Here is a 17,503-nt window from a genome sequence, read left to right as displayed (position 1 = left end):
TTAGTTGTGATAGAAGTTTATAATGAAAGAGATATGTCCAAAGTTTTTCATTTTTGGGCAAAAAAAATAATTTTCTCCTTTTAAGTCTTTAAAAAACAGTTTCAAAAATTTCCATATATTAATTTTAGTTTTGTTTCTACCAGTACTATTCAGGCAATGGTCAAAATTTTGATTAACAATAAATTTGCTGAGAGCAGTCGGGAAATGATGCAAACTTCTATTATTCACATGGAAACAATGAATTCCAGATGGGATTAGAGTAATCGAGCTAGTTGAAAAATGGTCAAAATTTTGATAGCAAGCTTCCACCCTCAGAGAGGTTAAAAGGAGTATTTAATAAATAATTAAAAAACACTTTTTTTTTCCACACACAAGAATTAAACTATACAATCATTAATTTTATCTCTAATAAGGACCATAAAATTGATGGTATGGTGCTTTTATTAATGTCACCCTAGAGTTGCACAATAGGATATTGGTGACAGTCTAGGAACCTCTGAGGATGATTCGGACACAACATACACACGTCACGTTAAAACTCTTAAGTTGAAAGCTGATTTAATTTTTACTGCAATCATAAATAAATAAAAGAAAGTATAATAAGCAAATCAAACCATTTTCAATTAATTCAATAAGTTTTGAAATGCACTAATCTAAACTAACACTACTATAAGTAGTTGACACTACTTATAAAGAGTATAGAATCATGCTAACCTTGTCTTATCTTCTCGTCCATAGAAAGAGTTAGAAGAAACAGTATCAACAGTGGATGCATAAGATAGACTAGATCCTCTAGGTCTCGTTGAAGTTCCTGCAGGCAGAATGGAATATCAACTTGTTAGTAGTGTTAAATAATGCATGTCATGCGTCCCCCGACTAATTTTCAATAGCACATTTTTAAAATTAAGAATTATTAATAGCTTACACAAAATTGCTCACTATTATTTTCATACAAATTTAGGACTCATAAACTTTAACAAAATATCACTTTAAAGAATTATTTCAACCTATCTAAAATTAAAAAGAACCGCATGAACTGATTCAATAAATAATTTATGACACAAATTATACCATTTTCTGCTCACATTTAAACCAAGAAAAGAATTTTAGAATAATCATACAAAATGACTAATATCATTTTTTTAAAGCAAATATAGATTAATTTGAAAGAATATGAAGTTGCTAATCAAATTATAAGTAATTACAACTAAAAGAGCATAGTTTGGTCGAAAGGAGCACAGTATTCATTAGTTGTACTTGTGTTCAAAATACCTTTAGTTTGGTTCTTTTATAATAATTATTCTCAACATAAAACATTGATTTCCTGTGATTGTAAGACATATGCATAGTACCTATCTACTAAATTTTTTTAAAATTGTTATGAAGGTAGATACAAAAATTGAGGGATGAAAATTAAAATACCTAGAAGCTCTTTACAAAAGCAGTAAAGTAATTAAAAATTTAAAAGAAAACTATTATGCACTCAATCATGCAAAGCATATCATATTAATAATGCATAATTTATAGACTAAAAATAATAAATTTATATGCTCTCAGTCATGCTAGTTTAGAAAATAAAACATAGCATTCAAAATATAACGTTTAAAACTGAATAAAATTACCTTGTATTTGACACTGTTCAGAATCCCGCCTTGAACTTGCACCATCAACTTCACAAAACGCATTTCTCAACGAAAGAGGTATGTCGGTGCACGATAGTGAACTTTCACTATCCCTCCCAGACTCTGAAGAATACTTCGCCGTTTCAGATTGCGAACTAGGACGAGAAGTCAGCGGAGGTGTTCCTGTCGGCAAAGGCGGTGGCAGCTCAAAGAACTGTCTGCGTAGCTCTGCGGTCGAAGAGGCAGTCGCTCTGGCACACTGAGTAGGACTTTTCTGCCCAGCCAAAGTTACCACAGCTGTAGAGGTATACAAGTTTCCTGGATCACACTGAGACGTGTCTACAGCATTAGTTGGACTAGTGGACGCTGCAGAGGACACACCTGAAGATTCGGACATGGAGGACATCTGTTTTCTGTCTAATGAACTATGCAGGAAGCTTTGATTTAGTTGTAGGTTAGCAGGGGTGTTTTTTCTGGGTGGTGGCACAGGTAAGATGCTGTCTTTCCAAGCAATGTCAGATATGGACTCGTCATCAGTCGATCTCAATAGAGAACTACAATGGCTGCCTTCGGACACTGCCGGGGAGGAGGACAAGGATGCCCTAGTGTCCTGCACTTTCATGTGCATTGAAGATTGCCCCGATTTAGAGGAGTCACAGTTCGATTTTGCTTCTGAGAACGAGTTTGAAATACTCGGCTGTAAAGATCTTTTGAACACAGAATCCTCTGGAAGCATAATTTCAGGAAAGTCATCGTCTGATAAGATGTTTGAATAAAGAAGGTCATCTGCTGAGTAAAAAAATATTGATTTAATACATGTAACTACAGGTGTGTCTAAACATTTCATATGGCAGATAGTTTTAACAATATAATACAAAAAATAATTTTATACATTTTATTTACAGTTCTACATCCATCATAAAGATGATTGAAGGCTGAATCATAGTAAGAGTGCATTAGTTAAAATAGGGTTAGGGTAGAAACACATTTATTTATAGTAAGTGATGAAAACTGTCCAATTTTCAGCACAATGACACCTTTGCATCAAAGTCAACTCTGGTAAGGTCAAGTGTTGTCCTACAGTATATGAGCCATATATATGCTATATTACTAAAAAGCATTATAGAATTAGCTCTTATTGCCTTTTTATGCCCTTTGAAATAATTTAAAGTTTTGCTCATGGAATTTCAGATTTAAATTAATATTCTCTCTTTTTAGAAAATGAATGTCAAGTTTCAGAACAGCTTGTAGGAAAGGGGAAAAATGAAGTTTCTTTGGTTCCTTTTTCTATCAAATTGTTATTGTCCTTCATTTATTCAAAATTATTATAGATTAGTAGCAAACAACAAGATTTTATAACTCTTGGTACTTAAGAGAAAAAACTGTAATGTTTAATACTTAACAGTATATTGTCATCTTTACTATGAAATAGTTACCTCTAAATTGCAATAATTGGCAACTCTGCAATACTGGCACAATATGGATCCCAACCATCTCCTTTGCAGGGAGAGTTACATTAAAGTTGATTTCTAACTACTATGATACTGATCTTACATCCAACTTTTAACACAGAGAATCAAACACTCCCAATACTGCTCCCTAACCCAAGCCATGGAAGGGGTGCTCTCTACACTTTAACAGCTCAGTTGTCATAAAAAGGGACACAAACACTTAGAAAGAACTTGGTGGAATAAATTTTATTATAAATTTCTCACATATGTCTTACTCTTAAATTCAAAATTGAAATAATTTCTTTTTTTTTTTAAAAAAAAAAATATCAGACTTCTAGATAGCCAGATAATAACATAAATTTATTCGTATTTCCCAACATTTAAAAAATAATATATTGGGGTTTATGTGATAAGGTTTAAAGCTAATTAATCTTACATGTTTTTAAATCATGAATATGAAAGAATTTAAAATATGTTTTGATAGGAACATATTTTAGAGGAAAGGATAGTCCAGTCTTTGCCAAATAAAATTCAACCTGGTACTATTTAATAAAAATTAGTGGTATTGGCACCATTCATAATCCTTTTACACAACTTCATAAGAAAAAGCTACACAGTATCGCTGATAGTACAGAACAGGAACCGTTATCCGGAAATCAGAAAACCGGAACGAAATTTGATAAATTTTCCCGCCATTTTTGAAATTTTTTTTTTTACTCTTAAGATTTTAGGATTTTTCTTTCTTTTTTGAAAGATGTTTACCTTACCATCATTTTGGAAATAATCATTAGTATATTACTTCATCGTTTTTCTTCTCTTTAACCCTTTCGCGACGCAAAGCGGGAAAGCGCGCTTACCGCTGAGGCCGGCAGTCTCTCTAGCGTGTGTCTCCCCAGGGCCGGAGGGTTTTTTGATGTTAAGCCTAATTCCATGAAATTACCGAAATATCAGCGCGTTGTTTAATATTGTTCTGTAGAGTATTTAAGTGACATATGCTTTATATATATTTCTATGGATACTTTATTTACTTCAGTTATTTCATGTTTAAATGTATAGTTTACACATTTTATTTTAATTATGTACTTGTTATTTTAAAACATTTAACATTACAAATCTGAAAACTAAATATATGACTTAAAGTTCTTTTTTCGTATGAAAAATTTTAAAACAGGGATCTATACACAGTCCTACGTTACAGTCCTTGCACTCATAATTACTCATTTTCCGTTTTGGAGGATTTTTCTGGGAACGTGCACAAACGAAGCAACATCGTCTCACTTTCTCACCCGTTTCTTTTAAACAAAGTTTCGGGAAATGTCTTTCAGTTAATCTGAGTGGATTTAAAGATTCTGCTGATTTTGGTATGATATTGACTTTGGTGAGTTTAGAGGAATACTGAGCAATAATTTGATTAACTAAATTAAGGCGATAATTAAGGAGAGGGAGATTTTTCTTACTTTTTTTGTTGAAAAGAATATTGGCATTAAATACAGCCATATCCATGATATTAACGAAAAGTTTCTTGTACCATTTAACAGTTTTCCTGAAAGATGGATACTGAATTATGACGGCATCGCTTAAGTCTACCCCTCCCATATTTTTGTTGTATTCTATGATACACTCTGGCTTCATTATAGGATTTGATGTTGCGTGATCTTTTTTACCAGTATCAAGCAATTTTGCATCATGCATGGTAGATATCACTAGCACTTCTCGTCTGTCTTTGAAAGCAGTTAAGTTCATGTTCTTTTTCTGCAAAACCAACATCTCACCGATTTTCATTTTGGGCGGCGGAAAATTTTCTGGCATTCCTTTCCTTCTCCCCATTACAGTCCCACAAGTATTTGTTTGTAGCCCGAAGAGTTCATCCGCTAATGAGGGAGACATAAAAAAACGATCAATATATAAATGGTACCCTTGACCAGCAAGTTCTTCAAGTAGAGATTTGACAACTCTTTCCCCGTATAATCCTAAATTTTCCTTTAACACTGTGTCCTTCCCCGTATAAATAATAAAATTGTATATGTATCCTGATTTAGATTCGCATAATTTATAGAGTTTAATTCCATATCTGGATCGTTTAGCAGGGACATATTGGCGAAATCCAAGTCTTCCCTTCCACAATAATAAACTTTCATCTATTGATATATTCCTTTCAGGAGTGTAAGCGGACTTGAAATTTTCAAATAGTTTATTTAAAACTGGTTGAAGCTTTCCAATTTTTTTGGCATCGCTGCTGGCAAAATGTAAACATCGAAGAATTGCAATGTATCGATCACGACTCATTACATTATTGAAAAATGGCGTTGCAATCATGGGATTCGTTGAAAAGTACATTTTAATTTTGGGTTTTTTTATAATACCCATCAAAATTGTTAGAGCGAAGAAAACAAACATTTCTTCCTCTGTGACAGGTAAATAGTTCGAAGAACGTGCACCAGATGCACCCTCAGGATATATACTCCTCTGATACAGATTAGTCTGCTCCGTAATTATTTTCATTATGGAATCATCAAAATAATGCCTAAAGAAATCTATCTCTTCTTCAAGCGAATTATCCAGTTTTAGTCCAGGCACGGCCTTGAAAGGTAATAGCGTTAAATTTTGTACTGTTGATGACCATGCAGAAGTACTACTCGATTTTGATGTACTGGGCATACAAATGTCAGAAATGTTCTCATCATCATTCGATTCGCTTGATTCTTTATGATCAGAATATATTATAGTGTCACTATCACTACTATCGGAATCTATTTCAGAATCATTATCTGAAATATTTTGCATAATTTCCTCTATTTCCAGCTCAGTTAAAATTTTCCGTCGCTTCGACATTATAACGGTAAAAAGAAAAAAATTCAAGCCTAAAAGATCTAATTATCCACTAAAAACTAATCCGAAAATCGAAAGTAGCGAGAGAAAAAAAAACTCCCTTACTTATTGTAAATAAATATCACGTTCTAATTTAAAGAGCCCTCATAAAACATTCCCCCCTCCACTCCTTTACCTAAAAACCACGTGAATGTACTTTCATCTTGAGTTGAAGGTCAAATCTACATGTATCTGAAGCCATATGGACATACAATGCCATCTTTTGGAAGAAATTTCATTTTTAAAAACGTTCTGAAATGCTGGCACAAATAAGTGACGGTCGGGGGAGAACGAGAAAACTCTCTGACACGCGGGTGTGTCGGCCGGGAAGTGAGCGCGTTTCTTGCTGTCGCATGTATGTGACAGTCGGCTCGAAAGGGTTAAGATTAGTTTCAAATTTTTTTTTTTTTTTAGTTTGGTTTAACAATAAAAAAAACGGCTTTGTGCAGCGATTCGGAAAACCAGAAAAATCAGTTATCCGGAATAGCGATGGCCCCGATCGTTCCGGATAATCGGTTCCCTACTGCAGTACCATGTTGAATACAGTATGGCAGTTGGACTATCACTTTGCTTCAGATCGTACAACCAAGTGTTTATGGATTGAACACTTGTAAGGAGTGTAAATAAAACTTGAATCAGTGTTTTCATCATAGAAAAAAAATGGGTGAGAATTTCTCACCCTTTCTCAAACACAGGCTGAGATTTCAAAAAGTGAAGTGAGATTTCTAAAAAAACACAAAAACTCTTGAAAAATAAATCATTCCTTTAATTATAATACATTTTTAAAGTCTTCTACTTTTTAAAGCATTGAATATTTTTGGTGCATCAACATAGAAGATTTTGCCTTTACAAGGTATTTGTCCATCTTGCATAAGTGCATAAAAAATTTGAACGTCTTACATGAAGAAACCTTACCTACGGTAAACGCGTGGTTGCAGAGAAATGTGTTCTGAAAGGGGTTCCGTGGTTGTGTTCTGTTGTTCGAAAAGGTTCTGAACAATACTGGTAAATAGAGAAGCAAGATAATGGGGCAGATGTTGAAAATAATGAAAGATCCAGTAAGAAAAGTGAAACGGATTTTATTCTAAATGGCGTTATTCGAAGCTTTTTCCAAAATGCGAGAAATTCACGAATTTTGAAATTAATTTATAGAATGCACGAATTTCTTGGGGTAATCATTTTTTAATGCGAGAAGCGAAAAAAACATGCGAGATTCTCGCGCTGTAGTGAAAACACTGCTTAAATAGTCTTTTTTTTGTTGGTGCAAATTTCTTTTTTGTATCTAATTCTTTTTATTATATTACTTTGAGAGTTCTGAGAGGAATAATGAAATCCTGTACTTGTGTATGGCAGAGGAAAATAATGCAATAAAATAAATGCAAAAGTGTCTTACCAGATGAATGAGTAACATCAGAATTATGATGAGAAGATTCTAAGCTTTTGTCAGGTGGCAAATAACCAGGAATAGGATAATCATCAAGGTTTGGAATACCATCTCTTCTATGATCCACTTCAATGAAATGAGATTCCTCTATGTCACTGGTTTGACTGGAACCAGACACAGTACGACTCAGCACTTGTTTGCCTCCTGTAAAATTAAAAACCTTTTTTTCATCTTCAACAATAAGATACAATACTGCATTTTCCGTGTTATTTTAGATTATTTTTAAATTCACTGAATTTTTCGGGTTCTCCCTGTGGAGCAGTAACTCAGAAAGATTAGTTCATAGTTAGTAGTAGACTAAAAAGATTAGTTCATAAATTAGATACTTTAAAAAATTAATTTAAGATAAATCTTCTAATGACAAGTCATTGATAAGTCGTCTAATGACTCTAAGATAGAAGTATTAAAATTTATTAAGAAAAATCGAAATATTACAACGAAATTCTAAACTACAATTTTTTTTTAAACATCACTGTAATATTATATAAAAATGCAACATGAACACTTATTAAAAAGTAATAAAAAACCACCATTCACCTCTGTATCTGCATGACTTAGATTTTGGTTTATGAGAGGGGGATATATCTTCTTTTTGACTAGAAGTAGATTTTGAAGGTGCGCCAAATATCTCATAGGCATAGGTGATTAAGAGTTCTATTACACGAGTCTGATGAACAGTATCTACTAATGAACTCAATGATGCACTTCCTTCACTGTAAATAAAGAATTAATTTTATCAAGACAGTTATTATAGTAATTACATCTTATTTTCTTTTTAATAATAAACAAGTACAGTGATTTCACTAGATTTTGAAAAATACGGGTCTTCAACTTTAGGACTTATGAACTTACTTTTAAATAGTTAGTAAAAAAAAAAAAAACCTATGACACAATTCTCCCATTTAAATCTTTAATTCTTACATATTTTTTTAGAACAATTATGAATGGGATTGCAATTTTGAAAAGCAACTATCATTCCTCGCCTAACATTCATTGTATGTGAAATCAGTGGTCAAATGAAATGTGCCATTAAGTATACTTCATGTATCTATCTCCTATATATTCTGCACTTTTTTTTAATACGGGCTATTGGGTATAACATGATTAAGAAAGGAAAATGGTAAAAATAAAAGACTATAAGCTTAACATATAATATAACGAATTCCAATAATTTATAGTTCCATTGCAGAACAAGGATGGGTCTTTAAAACTTTAATTTAGTGACTTATGAAGTATAATTTTGTTAGAAATCTTGAGTTTTAAATTTTTTTTCTTCCAAAAAGATCCTAAAAATTAAGATTTTAAGGAAAATCTAAATAAAAATTGTGGCTATTTGGAGAGTTTTTTTTATAAAGAAAGTGTAAATATATATATACAGTCAACCCTCCTATAACGCGGTACTCTCAGAACGCGGTTTCCATATAACGCGGAGCTGAAAATGCAACAGCCCTCCTATAACGCGGTACTCTCAGAACGCGGTTTCCGTCAACAGCATCCCATAAGTTCCTTCCGCGTAGCCTAAGAATGTTTAGTTCGTTAGGGCCTATTTGAATTATAAGGGAACAGATGGCGCCAGTTTCATGTAGGTCCAGGCAGTGGGATCGCGACATAGTAACTAGATATGTTTACATAAAGATTATCTCCGGCTTATCTCATAGCGACATCGGTTTTAGTCTTTTCAGAGCTCTTTCACAGTGCACATGTTTTCTTGGTGATCAAGTCTTTCTAAAAAAAATTCTGCACCGTCCGCTCGTTCAGCTTTTTGCTGTTTAATTTGTGGTTTATAATTGGACAACATTACACAATACTGTAAGTAATATTTTTCATTTGTTCTGATGTAATAAAAATAAAGTAATTATTAACCCTAGATTTGCATCATGTCAAACACGAAAGAAACAAGGAAAGGGTTAAAAAGAAAGTTTATATCACTTGAAGATAAAATCAGAATTCTGAATCGTTTAGAAGGCGGGGAAAACTATCGTCGGATGCAATATCAACCAAGTTGAATGAATCTACAATTCAAACCCTAAAGAAAAATGCAGACAATATAAGGAAAACTGTGGCAGATGGCTGTCCGTTAGGTGCGAAACGTGTTACTCGCACACGAAATTCTAATCTGGTTAAAATTGAACGGGCGTTAATGATCTGGTTGGAAGACTGTATAGCCATAAAGATTCCTATCAGTGCAAATCTTATCAAGCAGAATGCACTTAAAATCTATGAACATTTAAGGAATATTGGGCATTCTTCTGCAGAGCTAGAAAATCATTCGTTTGTCGCGAGTAAAGGGAGGTTTGAAAAACTAAAAAAAAGGTACTCATTACACAATATTAAGTTTCAAGGAGAACAGGCCTCAGCAGATGCTGAGACTGCCAAGAATTATAATCTGGAATTAGCTAGAATTATCAATGAAGGAGGCTATTCACCTCATCAGATTTTTAACGCCGATGAGACGGCATTATATTGGAAAAAACTACCATCTAGAACCTTCATTTTGAAAAATCAAAGACGTGCTCAGGGGTTTAAACCTTCAAAAGAACGTCTCACCCTTCATATGTGCAGCAATCTATCAGGGAGCCTGATGATAAAACCTATGATAATAAATCGTTCTTCAACTCCCCGTGTATGAAAAACATTAATAAGACCGAATTGCCTGTATTCTGGCGATCTAATAAGAAAGCTTGGATGACCCAAGATTTATTTAAGGATAGGTTTTATAATTGTTTTATCCCGGCAGTGGAAACCCATACGATGGAAAAAAATTTGTATTTCAAAGTTTTATTGGTTCTTGATAACGCTGGTTGCCACAACATGCAACTGGATCATCCAAATGTAAAAATTGTCTTCCTTCCTCCTAACTGCACGTCATTAATACAACCTTTGGACCAAGGAGTCATTCAAACTTTAAAAATGTATTACACACGCCAAGTTTTCCAAACCATTTTCGACAGATTAGAAAGTAGTGAAAATAAAACCCTTACTCAAGTTTGGATGGAATTTTCTATTCTATATTGTATTAGAACCGTGTCATCGGCTTGCGCAGAAATTAAACCATCAACGCTTAATGCGTGTTGGAAACCCCTTTTACCTGAAATGGTTCAAGCAATACAAGATGATTCTACAATTTCACTCTCAGTTACAGAAATAGTAAACATTGCTTCTCGTTTAGGCGATGAAGAATTTACAACAAACCATTAGGATCTAAGAGAACTCGTACTCGGGGAAGAAACTTTAGATGAGGATGAACTGATGGATTTAATTGATGCACCCACCTCAAATCCATTGGTAAACGAAAATAAGAAAAACGAATGGGTGCCAAATGTCGATTTACAAGATGTGAAAAAAGGGCTAAATTTGGCTAAAGAATTAGAACTCCATTTCATTGAAACTGATCATTCAACGGTGCGTAGCGCAAAGTTTAAAAGAGAGTTAAGAAATTGCTTACCTCCCTATAGAGAGGTTTTAGTGGAGTTTCGAAAACCAATGTGAAGATGAGCCAAGTGAGGAAGACATTTTGCCGATTAAAAGAAGACGAGTTAGGCGACTCATATTATCTGACAGCGAGGATGAGTGTTGAAAGATTAAATTTTTTCTTGTTTTTTTTGGAAAACAGTTTTTTAGTTTAATTTTGGTATCATTTCTTTATATAAACTCTTCAATTCAATAAAAATAATTTATCTTGTCCTTAGTGGTCTCCATATAACGCGGTACGAATGATGTGATTTGTACTAATTCTGCGTTTCTTATAGCGCGGTTTCCATACAACGCGGTAGACGGTTTCCATAGAACGCGCTACGAATTAGCCTGGTTTGTACGGTTAAATCCGAGTTTTTATAGCGCGGTTTCCATATAACGCGGTACGCACTCACCGCGTTATAGGAGGGTTGACTGTATACACATTACTACACTTTACTAGAGATTTTTTAAATAAATTTCAAACCAATATTAATCTTTCTGTATCAACTAAACCTCTATTAATTATTAAAGTACTGAAAGAGAAGTCATTTCAAGGTTATAGTCATTATTTCATACTCATAATTCTTTGATTTATTCTCTTAAAGATACATTTTAGGTTTAGAATTAGTAGGAAAATAAAAACTCTTGCCATTTTTCTTAGCAATGTTCTGGATAAACTACATTCCTGTTCTCCTTTTTTATAAATTTCAAACCTTAATTTATTGTATAAAACTGTAATTTAAATATTCGATCAATGTATGACTTTACTAGAGATTTTTTAAATAAATTTCAAACCAATATTAATCTTTCTGTATCAACTAAACCTCTATTAATTATTAAAGTACTGAAAGAGAAGTCATTTCATGGTTATAGTCATTATTCCATTCTCATAATTCTTTGATTTATTCTCTTAAAGATACATTTTAGGTTTAGAATTAGTAGGAAAATAAAAACTCTTGCCATTTTTCTTAGCAATGTTCTGGATTAACTACATTCCTGTTCTCTTTTTTTTATTATAAATTTCAAATCTTAATTTATTGTATAAAACCGTAATTTAAATATTCAATCAATGTAATAAAAATTCCAATCAAAACTTGATCAAACTGGGATCATCTTGTCATAAGTGCAATTTGAACTAAGACTTCCAAATATAAGAAATAAAAATACTTGATTTTTCAAATTTAGAAACATAGTATAAATACGTAATATAAAAGTTTTATTTCAGAATGCTTAAAAATTATACAAAATAGCCATACCTAGTACGTAATAAAGTTGGACCAAAAACAATACCCAAGTTACTTGGAGGCATATTATTATGATCTGAATATTCAGTGACCCTAAAAAAGAAAAATATCTACATTATAATTATCTATAAATATGAACAGAAGTATTCTTATAAATGATATAAGAAATTTTCTATCATTGAATATAGAAAAAAAAAACAATATTATTCAGATAAAAAACATCCTAACTATTTTATTTATTGTGCTAGCAATAAACATACCTATGTAAATGATGCATAAGGCATGCTAAGGTAGCAAAATGAATAGGTGGTAGATGAAGAACAAGTTTTTTCAATTCTTCAACAGCACCATGAGAAGATGACTGTTCTTCATTTTTTTGAGAGGGATAATCCTGAATAAAAGCACACATTTTTAGTAAAAAGCATGATCTAAAATTAGCTTCAAGAGAAACTTAGAAACACAAAAAGAGACATACTTTTGCAATTTTTATGAAATCAGGATAAAGCCTGTAGGTGAGAAGAGGTTCAGGTAGCTATGAAGAAAAAAAATGAAGTTAGTCGATAAACTATACATATTATCCAACAAGATGTGCTTAAACAAAACTTTTGGCTTATAACACACATACAATAAAGTTCAACTAAAGTTTTGTTGCTTTTGTAAGGTAGTATAAAAAAAGTATTTTTCTTAACTTACTTGTCTTAAATATAACTTTAAAACATTTGAAACCACATTAGGATGAACTCCTTCCAAATCCACCAACTCTGCTCCATTTTCAAAACTTTGACACAACTTTTCTACTTTAGATTTGACTCCAGAAACTCGATAGATACCCTTTGTGACCAAAAGACAAGACATATTAGATTGCGATCATAATTGAAACATTACAGCCATTAATAATAATAAAAAAAGTTAGAACAACGCTAGTTTGCTTCAAAGGTGACAATGAAGGAATTTTTTATAGAGTTTTTATTCCAACCCCGAGATCTGCATACCACTTAGTAAATTAAGTGGTGATTGTGACTCAAAGTGAAAATAATCAATATCAGGATATCAATTTATATACCATGCATGTTTCAAATTTTTGAACTTAGATTTATAATTAAATTACATACTTGTGAAGAATATCACAAACCTTTATAGTAACTAATCCAAGAAAAAACTTAATTCTCACAAGAATCAAGATATTGGATTTCAAAATCTTGTGAATACACTATCTACCAATAAGTATTTGGACACATGTGATTGAAAAGAATAACAAACTTTATTCATAATCAATAGTTGGTTGAGCTTCTACGAGAGGCAATTACAGCGCGAACCCTCCAGGGCATACTTTCCACAAGTCCTTGTGTGATAGCTAGTGGTATTTTCGTTCACTCTGCTTGAAGAAGACACGTAAGTTCCTTCACAGATTTTGGACACTCTTTAATTCAGCGATCCAACTCCTCCCAGAGGTTCTCGATAGGGTTCAGGTCTGGGCAGGCCAGTTCATTTGATTAACTCCATTGGCACCATACCAAGCCTTGGAGACCCTTACAACATGACAGCTGGCATCATTGTCCTGGAAGTAACAGGGATCCACCCTGTAAAACTGCCACAACGTAGGAAGCACATTGTCATCCAAAACAGAGCAGTAGGCATCGGCGTTGAGCTTACCATGCATGGGGACCAAGGGTCCCAATCCATACCAGGAGAAACACCCCCAGACCATAATTCCACCTCCTCCGAACAATAGTCATTTGCATAGGTGTCCAAATACTTATTGGTAGATAGTGTATGAATAGCGATACTGGATTTTAAAATTACGTAAATATGAATCGCGTTAATACAAGTCGCAATGCCTATCTTTTAAATCATGTAAATACAAAAATTGGTATTAAAATAGTGTGAATAAGAATTGCGATATTAGCAGTTCCACATATTTAAAATGACTAAAAATCTGCCAAATCAAAGGAATAGCATGTCTCATTAACGAGATTTAGCAAAAGTGTCAAAATTATAAGTTTTTGATTCACGGGAGTTCACGAAACAATGGTCTCGAAATATGCAGAATTCTGCTATATTCGCAAAAAATCACATGACCTGCTTCTAGTTATTAGACCTGGAAGAATAAGAAAACCCCGGAATACAATCATTCCTGGTTTACAAACCATTAACATGTAATTAGGTACATTAGTCAATTTGAGAAAATAAACTTTAAAATCTAGAGAAAAAATAAATAATTTATCGAACATCTTTTTCTATTTAAAAAAGCCTTACCCAAAGGTTTGAATGAATGCATTAATATTTCATAGTTATAGCAATGGCACCTGTTTAAACTTCAAAATGTGAGTAATCTTGAATATATGCAAGTACATTATACATGCATTTTCATTCAATATTTGAATTGTCAAAAATAAGATTTGTATTTATATAGAAAAGCAAATATTAAGTGAACTGCAACAACTTAACTACATAAGACATTAACATTTACATAAAATATTCAAAAAACACTTAATTTCAATGTTATTTTCACATAGCAACAAAAGACTTATCCGTTTTTATAGTCATAACTAAAAAACTGAAGAAATTACAGAAAATCTTAGTAGTCTGAATCTTAACATACTTGTATTTCATGATAAACTTTTATTTGAATGTATTTTATTGAACAAAAAACAGGACTTGCCTCAAACCATAAAAATAAACATAGAAATCACATTATCCACATCTGGAAGGTGCTTTTAATTTTCTAAATATATGTGTTTTTGTAACTTTTGATATATATGGCCTTCTAGCTTAGTAATTAAAATAATAGCTCAATGGAGAAGATAAAATTGCAAAAATGAAAACAAAAATTGTTTTTAGAGAGACTAGTTTTTACTAACTTTTAAGTAGAATCCTTTTTCTTCAACTTCAGCAATACATTTATTTACAATATAGGGTACTTCTTCGCCAGATTCATCAGCATGTGTAGTCAAATCAACGCCAAAAGTAGTCATTTTGCGAGGCAATCGTTTACGCCCACACTGAATAGCTAACGATTCAAGGCATTTCTTATGACTAGCTAAGCCACACTAAAATAAAAAAAATTTCATTAAGGCAACTTTTATTTATTTTATACCAAAATAGACATTGTATTATTTCTCTGATAAAACATCCAATTATAGCATTCAAGTGTAAATTCAGTAGAATTTCTGTAACTAAGCAAAAATATTTAACTTTTTACATTATCTGTTAAGTGGTTACTATTTCAAAAGCTAAGAAAATCATAAATTGACAAATTTGTTTGTTATTAGGTCTAATGTTTTAGAAAATTTAAATATTTTTTATGTAAATGAAAAATACCTAATTGCATATTTTTGAGCTAAATAATTATTTCTGAAAAATTATTTTAAAGTATTTCATCAGTTCCATACTAATATAGCAACCACATTTAGTATTATAGTTAAAAGATGCATGAAATGATCAAAATACAAAATTCTATAAAAAGCAAAACCTTGTATTTCAAGGTTTGCATTATAAATATCTTCAACTGTATTTAAATTTAGTAAGGAGTAAAGACAAATTAAGTTTAAACTATTTTGATCTGAAGAACACGAAAAAGTTAATAATTTGACCCAATTTGAAAAGCACTTCAACTCCTTGACATATCATTTCTTGTTATAGAAATGATCTTTGATTGCACTGTAAACAACAACTTGCAACGGAATGTTGACAGAGATGCCAACTGCTCTGGACATGCCAAAATAATTTAAAAAAACTGTAAATAACTACTAACTAAATTTTGCAAATATTTGACTACTTCGCTTGCTTTTTAAAAGGTATAACATGACATAATTACTATAAAGTGGTGAATTATATAAGCCTAGGAATTATTTAGAAATAGTGGTGAATAAAAATCTACTAAATTGAATTTATTAAACCAAGAATCACAATTAATAAACTACCACTTTAAAATATTTATTTGCTGTCTGGAGCAAGTTGGCATCTCTGTGTTGAAGACATCTGAGACACGTCAATTATTGTTTTGACATAAGAAACAAATGACGCCTCCCAGACTTCATTGTAAGTCAAGGGGTTAAAGAATGCTGTGAATTGAATTTCAAGACAAAGTAATAAGTTTGCTCAAAATTTGCACACAGGGCGCATAGCCAGAATTTTCAACAAAAAATAAGCACCTTTTAAGCATTCAAAAAATATTTTTAATAACTTTCCAAAAGAAAAAAAAAATGATAATTAGGATCTGTGCAGTAACAAAAATTATTTTTTTCTATTGTTTAAAGTTTCTAATTTATAATAATAAAATCAATAAAATTCAAAAACATTTTCAAAAACTTTACATAATCATAATAAAATAATGAGTTTCTGATAAATATTGTTGAAAAAATTGTGAAAATCAAGCATTTTTTGTAAATTAGAATGACAATTGACAAGGCAAAAGAAAAAAAATCAATTTTAAAAGTTAAAAAATTAAGCACTTTTTACAAACCCTGAATAAAAAAAGCACTTTTAAAAAACATAAATGAAAAATAAGCACTTTTTAAAAACACTAAGCACCCTGTATATATTTGAACAAACCATATTTTCTCACATTTAAACAAACAAATAAGTTTGTTTAAATGTGAAAAAATATGGATTCCCCCCTAATTGCTAAAAAAGTAATAATAATAAAATAATGTAGTCATTTACAACCGAAACATTAGAAGTTTATGTAGTTTTCCAAACCTTTCTTTTCTGTTTTCATAGTCATAATTAAAAAACTGAAGAAATGAAAAGTTTTAGTAGTCAGAATCTCAATATACTTGCATTTCATAACAAACTCTCAATTTGAATGTATTTTATTGAATGGAAATCAAAACTTGCCTCAAAACATTCAAAACCATGAAAATAAACATAGGAATCACATTCTCTACATCTGGAAGGTGTTTTTAATCTTCTAAATGTATGTGTTTCTGCAGCTTTTGACATACATGGCCTTCTAGCTTGTCCAAAAGTATCCACTACAAAATATAAAAAAATAAATCAGCAATAAAATAATTTCAAGAACAATTAAATTGTTTTTAATCTTGAATTTAAAAAGAAAATTATTGAATACAAAATCATTAGAACCAAATTTAAATTTATTTAATTTAACTAATTAACTGACAATGTTTATTTTAGGCCTTATAATCAGCAGTAGAACAAAGTATGATCCAATAATAAACTTAAATTCTAACACTAAAAAACTAATTGTCAAATTATAACAGTGAAACAAAAATTACTAGAAATTTTTGATTGATGAGGTATTTTAAATAAAACTATTTCATACTGATTAGGGATGCATAGAAAAGTTTAACCGTAAGTCTTGGAAATTTTTGAACTTAAAAATATTCCATATTAACTCGGACACAATCTATATGTAAAAATTTTGTTTTTTGAGCCATAAAATTTAAATCATTTACC

The 17,503-nt window shown here is 31.6% G+C and overlaps 1 protein-coding gene across 9 annotated transcripts in view; it reads right to left on the bottom strand.

The window, feature by feature from the left end:
• Nucleotides 1-17,503, bottom strand: part of LOC107445775 (rho GTPase-activating protein 45) — a 233,965-nt gene that overhangs the window by 2,001 nt on the left and 214,461 nt on the right. For 6 of the 9 annotated variants that reach the window (XM_087163600.1, XM_087163599.1, XM_087163598.1 and 3 more), the window contains 10 exons: nt 16,925-17,061; nt 14,947-15,135; nt 12,779-12,916; nt 12,561-12,617; nt 12,346-12,476; nt 12,098-12,178; nt 7,923-8,098; nt 7,335-7,529; nt 1,623-2,411; nt 715-811 (listed from right to left, as the gene is read on the bottom strand). In XM_087163600.1, coding sequence (XP_087019726.1) covers nt 715-811; nt 1,623-2,411; nt 7,335-7,529; nt 7,923-8,098; nt 12,098-12,178; nt 12,346-12,476; nt 12,561-12,617; nt 12,779-12,916; nt 14,947-15,135; nt 16,925-17,061 — 1,990 coding nt within the window. The remainder of the gene's footprint in view (nt 1-714; nt 812-1,622; nt 2,412-7,334; nt 7,530-7,922; nt 8,099-12,097; nt 12,179-12,345; nt 12,477-12,560; nt 12,618-12,778; nt 12,917-14,946; nt 15,136-16,924; nt 17,062-17,503) is intronic. The other 3 variants (XM_087163597.1, XM_087163604.1, XM_087163602.1) reach the window with 1 other exon arrangement.

Source organism: Parasteatoda tepidariorum, chromosome 5 (assembly GCF_982258835.1).
Source record: "Parasteatoda tepidariorum strain Cologne lab strain chromosome 5, Ptep-v5.0, whole genome shotgun sequence".
In the NCBI taxonomy this organism is placed as follows: domain Eukaryota; kingdom Metazoa; phylum Arthropoda; class Arachnida; order Araneae; family Theridiidae; genus Parasteatoda; species Parasteatoda tepidariorum.
Note: the sequence above shows the minus strand (reverse complement) of the source record. Positions and strands in the feature narration are given on the sequence as shown.